General features: G+C 32.2%; 1 protein-coding gene across 1 annotated transcript; it reads left to right on the top strand.

Annotated features, from left to right (window-relative positions):
* Nucleotides 1-2035: 2035 nt before the first annotated feature.
* On the top strand, nucleotides 2036-2548 carry LOC119688381 (histidine-rich glycoprotein-like). Its single transcript, XM_038103061.1, has 2 exons — nucleotides 2036-2047; nucleotides 2111-2548. The coding sequence occupies exons 1-2, from the start codon at nucleotides 2036-2038 to the stop codon at nucleotides 2546-2548; spliced, it is 450 nt and encodes a 149-aa protein (XP_037958989.1).
* Nucleotides 2549-7646: the final 5098 nt, after the last annotated feature.

Here is a 7646-nt window from a genome sequence, read left to right as displayed (position 1 = left end):
TGAAGTGAATACGTTCTCTAACTTCAGTTCAATTTATACAAAAATTTGTTTTAGACAAGCAGGCAGACCAATTGTGCAAAAAAAAAAATTAACTTCAGACTTGTTACCACAAATACAATTAATCAAGTCCAAAGTTTTTACTACATGTGGATCACACACACACACATTCGCAAACTTTCTTGTATTTACATTTGATCTCTTGTAATATTTGTGACTTTTGTAACTTCTGGAGTGCATTCGAATGAGTTTCAATAGCTTTGCAGTTTATGTTTAGCAACAATTTAAGATCGTATGTCTCTTGTCCAGTGTGGTCGCTGGACCGCCGCTCTGTTGCCTGTTGGCTTTTGGTGAATTAGTTGAATACTGGTTGTTGTTATTCGACATGAACCGCTGAACTGAATAGAAGCATAGAATAGAAATTCAAAACAAATGCAGAATAGTCTTGTTTCAAATTTTGAAACTTTGTTTACTAGTATTACATACAAGAACAGAATAAATAGTTTCGAAAACAACATTCATCGATTTTATTATTTTTCATAAATTTTTTAATATTATTACATAAACTGAAACTTGAGAGTTATGAGGACAACATTTTTACTTATATTTAAGGATTATCAAAATGTCATTTAGGCTTATTGAATTGCAACACAACTTGATTTTATTGAAGGCTTAAATAAAACATATCACTTTTATTTACATGTTTTATTACAATACTGCGATTTGCTACGATAATGTACAAAGTAATTAATCAAATGACTGTCAAGAAATTACAGTCTTCGACGCAAACACCATTATTTTCAATGCGATTATTGCGATGGATATACACAGTAATAATTAGACCTATAGTCACTTACGGATCAATTCCAACACACTCAACAAGTTACAGCAAATTTTGTGTATAAGTATAACAGCAATAGTATCAGTACTGTTTAGCGTAGGTACTTGTCTTGATAGCGGTACTCTGCAATTACATATATCGAGATAATGTACCTATAAACGCCGCATTGAAAACTTTAAGGAATTTCCGCTGGTACCAATGAACTTGTCTTACGTCATCAATTGAAGTACTCTTGTAACTCACACCTCTTCACATCCATGTGCAATCACAGGCGAAGAAAGATGCTCCAAGAGTTATTACAAACAAGACGACGGGTCCAGGAGCCAACAGTAAGAAATTTGATATGTGGTTAAACAAATCTCAGAAACTGAAATGCTAACAGATAATTGTATAGCATAACTTTACAAAAAACTTGAAAACTGAACATGGCAACATAAAGACTTGGAGTTAGAGCTGGAGGAAACTTTATTTTAATGTTATATTTTAATTACAAGGATTTAGTTTCATATTTGAAAAAAGGAAACAATTTTTTTATTTCAACTTTACAAAGTTAATTCAATATTGAATTTGTAAATAATGTTCTATTCATTTTGGATTTGCATTAGCGGTTCAAATTTATAACAACAACCAGTATTCAAAAATTCACAAAAATTCACAAGACCAAGCAATCAACAGTCAGCAGACAGTAATAAACGACAAGGCGGGTTACAGACTAGACTGGATAACAAACATACGGTCTTAAATTGTTGCTAAACATGAAAAGTTGCTATCGAACTGCAAGGCAGTTCAGAGTGTGCATGATTTGAGGTCAAATTGTATATACATATGTGCACCATACGTATACAAGGGACTTATACAATTGCACTCTAGAAGTCGTAAAACTCAAACATAGAAGGCACACATGAACGCTGTGTCCAATTTTCACCTTCGTTTCATTGTGATATCCAAAACTGTTGAAGATCACAAGTACCTAAGCGTGCAATATATACAAGGAGGTCTGTGAATGTGTGGTCTACTTACATTAAAAACACTAGACTGTATTAGTGTTAGTAGGCGTTAGCATAAGTTAATTTTTAGATATTTAGTGGTATGTCTGGAGGTCTAAAACAAATTTTTATATAAATTGAACTGAAGTTAGAGAACGTATTCACTTCATATCAGTACTTGGTGTTGAAAGGAAATAGAGCTCAATTCATTATGTCGTGGAAGGTGAGACTAAAATGAAATTTGTTTTATTATTCTTTTGACTTATTATTTCCTTATTTTAATTAGATCTTAGCAATTCTGTTCTGTATAGTCGTAGTGGCGAGTGCACAGCACCACTACAGCTACAGTCATGGTCACGAACATGAAGAACACAAATATGATGACCATAAGCACGAAGAGGAACACGATCATGGTCCTGCACATTATGAATTTCATTATTCTGTGAAAGATCCTAAAACGAAGGACATTAAGAGTCAAAAGGAATCTCGTAAGGATCACAAAGTCGAAGGTTATTATGAACTAATCGACTCCGATGGACATCATCGTATTGTGCATTACAAAGCAGACAAAAAGACAGGATTTGAAGCTAAGGTTGAACGTAAACCAACCAATATCAAGGTGCCAATTCCCAAGATCTCCTATGAACATCACGATGATCATCACTATGATCATCACGATGACCATCACGAAGATAATCATCATCACTATTATTCACATCATTGATAACCTATTTGGAAAAGCTTTAATTTTTCGATCATCATCTCCTCTCAGAAACAATTATACATTTGTACATAATTACTTATTTCGTTTTAGTTAAGCTAAGCAAATTATTAAGAGCATGAAAGTCTATAAAGGACAATGCTGGAAGTTCTTATAGTCAATTTCTCAGTAATTTGTGGTTATACATTATATACTATATGTTAAGAGTAATTTATATGGAATTAACTCTAATACAAAATGAAACTGAAATTACTAAAAAATATTTGTTTTATTTCTACTTAATTCATTTCACCCTTTACCGATTCAAACCCGGAATCGGGATTGTACCGATTTTGGAAAGTATCGGTTTTTTAGAATTGTTATTTCGTGAGTTCCTGAGTTTCCTAATTTAAATCAAGTCTGGAAGATACTAATTTTGGTTTACCTTAACTTTTATGACAAATGTCTTATCCTATACATTTTGAATTTATTTTTAAATAATATGTTTTAATTGATATAAGTCTTATTTAAATTATTTCTATTTGTAAAATTTAATTGCAATTAAATGATTAGCTAGACGTGCATATGAAAATAACTGGCATACATTGATATTTATGCGCAAAACTACTGGCATTTTTTATTACAATTTATTCTGTTTCACTAGATAGCACGTCTGTTTGTTGTAGACGGATTCTGTCTTAGAAGTTCCATATTTGGGATTAATTTTGTTTTATCATACTTAAGCCGCATATCATTATATATTTTGACAACTTATATAGCAGGGCTTACTTGTGAAGTAGTAGGTTGAACATGTATTGTTAATGCAAAACAAAAATTATGAATTGTGTATGTAAAAGATGTATTGAAAGAACGCCAATGTCAAAATTGGGTCACAAAACTTTTATCCGGCAATTTTGATTTTAAGAACGTAGGTAATTCGCAAAAGACTTTTACGGCTTTAGCTGCACATACTACTGCACTTCCAGATCTTTCGATTTGAACCCTTTGGGTTATTATTTATACCGCTCTTTGCAAAATCTTTTAAATGGTATCACCTTTGCTTCAAATGAGGAGGATAAAGATCACTTGAATTAGTGTTTTACCAAAAAAGCAATAAAAATTGTACTAACATGAACTCATGCTACTGTCAGAAAAATAGTAAACGATATAGGATCAGAATAGACATTAATTCAATAAAATATTTATACACATCTTCATTTTTATATAAGTAATTAAATTATTTTCTAATAACTTTATGGAGTACTTTTTGAAGTTTTGATCTTCAAATGTGGAACTTCTTAGATAGAATCCGTCTACAACAAACAGACGTGCTATCTAGTGAAACAGAATAAATTGTAATAAAAAATGTCAGAAGTTCTGCGCATAAATATCAATGTATGTCAGTTATTTTCATATGCACATCTAGCTGATCATTTAATTGCAATTAAATTTTACAAACAGGAATAATTTAAATACGATTTATATCAATTAAAACATATTATTTAAAAATAAATGCAAAATATATAGGATAAGACATTTGTCATAAAAGTTAAGGTAAACCAAAATTAGTATCTTCCAGATTTGATTTAAATTAGGAAACTCAGGAACTCACGAAATAACAATTCTAAAAAACCGATACTTTCCAAAATCGGTACAATCCCGATTCCGGGTTTGAATCGGTAAAGGATGAAATGAATTAAGTAGAAATAAAACAAATATTTTTTAGTAATTTCAGTTTCATTTTGTATTAGAGTTAATTCCATATAAATTACTCTTAACATATAGTATATAATGTATAACCACAAATTACTGAGAAATTGACTATAAGAACTTCCAGCATTGTCCTTTATAGACTTTCATGCTCTTAATAATTTGCTTAGCTTAACTAAAACGAAATAAGTAATTATGTACAAATGTATAATTGTTTCTGAGAGGAGATGATGATCGAAAAATTAAAGCTTTTCCAAATAGGTTATCAATGATGTGAATAATAGTGATGATGATTATCTTCGTGATGGTCATCGTGATGGTCATAGTGATGATCATCGTGATGTTCATAGGAGATCTTGGGAATTGGCACCTTGATATTGGTTGGTTTACGTTCAACCTTAGCTTCAAATCCTGTCTTTTTGTCTGCTTTGTAATGCACAATACGATGATGTCCATCGGAGTCGATTAGTTCATAATAACCTTCGACTTTGTGATCCTTACGAGATTCCTTTTGACTCTTAATGTCCTTCGTTTTAGGATCTTTCACAGAATAATGAAATTCATAATGTGCAGGACCATGATCGTGTTCCTCTTCGTGCTTATGGTCATCATATTTGTGTTCTTCATGTTCGTGACCATGACTATAGCTGTAGTGGTGCTGTGCACTCGCCACTACGACTATACAGAACAGAATTGCTAAGATCTAATTAAAATAAGGAAATAATAAGTCAAAAGAATAATAAAACAAATTTCATTTTAGTCTCACCTTCCACGACATAATGAATTGAGCTCTATTTCCTTTCAACACCAAGTACTGATATGAAGTGAATACGTTCTCTAACTTCAGTTCAATTTATATAAAAATTTGTTTTAGACCTCTAGACATACCACTAAATATCTAAAAATTAACTTATGCTAACGCCTACTAACACTAATCCAGTCTAGTGTTTTTAATGTAAGTAGACCACACATTCACAGACCTCCTTGTATATATTGCACGCTTAGGTACTTGTGATCTTCAACAGTTTTGGATATCACAATGAAACGAAGGTGAAAATTGGATACAGCGTTCATGTGTGCCTTCTATGTTTGAGTTTTACGACTTCTAGAGTGCAATTGTATAAGTCCCTTGTATACGTATGGTGCACATATGTATATACAATTTGACCTCAAATCATGCACACTCTGAACTGCCTTGCAGTTCGATAGCAACTTTTCATGTTTAGCAACAATTTAAGACCGTATGTTTGTTATCCAGTCTAGTCTGTAACCCGCCTTGTCGTTTATTACTGTCTGCTGACTGTTGATTGCTTGGTCTTGTGAATTTTTGTGAATTTTTGAATACTGGTTGTTGTTAATAAATTTGAACCGCTAATGCAAATCCAAAATGAATAGAATATTATTTACAAATTCAATATTGAATTAACTTTGTAAAGTTGAAATAAAAAAATTGTTTCCTTTTTTCAAATATGAAACTAAATCCTTGTAATTAAAATATAACATTAAAATAAAACGTTCCTTTTGCCAACGTGTTATTTGACTTGAATCATCTCACTTTTTCGTGGTCGCAAGATGTGGGGTCGTCAATAATTTTTAATTCAATTTATATAAATATATATAGATATATATATTTATGTATATATATATATATTTAAATTTAAATAGGCACTTAGGTATAAGCCCATCATTACAGTGTGTAGTGAAATCGATTCGGCTGTAAATGGGTTTGGTACAGTTTGGAAAGCGATTGCTAAGCTACTTCCTCCGATCAGATAACATTCACTATGAAAAACTTTAGATGTAATTAAAAATATCGTCAGAGAAAAAGACATCTGATGCGGATGTGGCTAAAGTATAGATCACCCACAAGTAAATTCAACTTTTTGACGTCTAAACAACGCTTGAAAAATGCGTTGTTCATTGACATGGAAAATAGTCTGAACGCTTTCGTACGAAAAGTAACAGCTACAGAAAGTATGAACTATTTCCTATAGCGATTGGTAAGGTAATTAACAACACCTAAAGAGAGCATACCACCGCTCAGGCTAGCCTAGTCATATCTTCAGGACAGGTAATTTCATATTAAAGTTTGAAGTTATACAACAACTAATTTCGACATAAAGACTGGAGTTCCTCAAGGCAGTGTTCTAGGCCCACAACTTTACATGCCCTTTGTGAAAACCAAACTGAGTATCACTCATTTGTTCCTCGAGTTGTACTATTTGGTTCTTTTTGTGGATGAACCAAATACTGTTAATCTTCCTGCAGAATTGGGTCGTTTGCTTACCATCATATATTGGGTTTTACTGCAATTTAATTTTAAACTATATTTTCTGCACTTTAATGCAACAGCGTCTAAAAGTTTCTGTAAGCCCTCTATTGAGTCGGCAATAAGCACTGTATCATCGGCGTACCTCAAATTCTTTATAAGTACTCCGTTAACTATAATTCCATCTGTCGCATTGTGTAGTGCTTCTTTGAAAATAGTCTCCAAGTATATATTGAACGGTTATGGTAACAGAATGCACCCTTGGCGAACCCCGCGATTTATTTCTACTTCCTGCCTGAAGTATTTATCAATTGAAACATTTGCGTACTGTTTCCAGTATAAGTTTGCTATTATTCGGATATCCTTTTTATCTAATCTGCAATGTTTCAGAATTTCTATGAGTTTGCCATGTTCGCCAGTGTCGAAAGATTTTTCGTAATCAATAGAACATAAAAAGACAACTCTGTTAAAGTCACGAAAACGTTCTATTAGGACTTCTATTCCATACAAGGCTTCTCTAGTGCCAAGCCCTTTGCGAAAACCAAACTGAGTATCATTCATTTGTTCCTTGAGTTATGCATAAATTCTAATATGTATAATTCGAAGGAATATCTTTAATACATGACACATTAAGCTGACTGTTCTAAAATCTGCACATGTTTTTGGTGTAGCTTTCTTTGGAATTGTAATAAACGTAGATTGAAGCCAATCGTTTGGTATCTGGTCTGTATTATAAATTTTATTAAAAAATCTTGTTGAATTACGTACGCCATTATCTTTAAATAACTTCACCAATTCTGTTGGTATTTGGTCAAAACCTACCATTTGTTCTATTTTTGCACCATCAATTGCTTCTTGAACTTCATCCAAGGTTATATGTGGACCTGAATCAGCTCTTAGATCGGGTGTCACGGATGATCGGTTGCTCGCAAATAGATTTTGGATATAGTTTTCACACATACAAAGTGTTTCATCTTTTTCTGTGATGTATTTATTTTCGTTATTCATAAGTGTGCTTCTCTTTCTTCTATTAGATGTCGTCATATTTCTAATTTTCTTGTGTAAGTTAAATACATCGTATCTTCTTTAATACCCCTCTATCTCCTCACATTCCTTTATGTGAAACTTTTTTTTGCTTTTCTA

This window comes from Teleopsis dalmanni, chromosome X (genome assembly GCF_002237135.1).
Source record: "Teleopsis dalmanni isolate 2A chromosome X, ASM223713v2, whole genome shotgun sequence".
Lineage (NCBI taxonomy): Eukaryota > Metazoa > Arthropoda > Insecta > Diptera > Diopsidae > Teleopsis > Teleopsis dalmanni.
The sequence above is the reverse complement of the archived record's forward strand: the minus strand, read 5'-3'. Positions and strand labels throughout refer to the sequence as shown.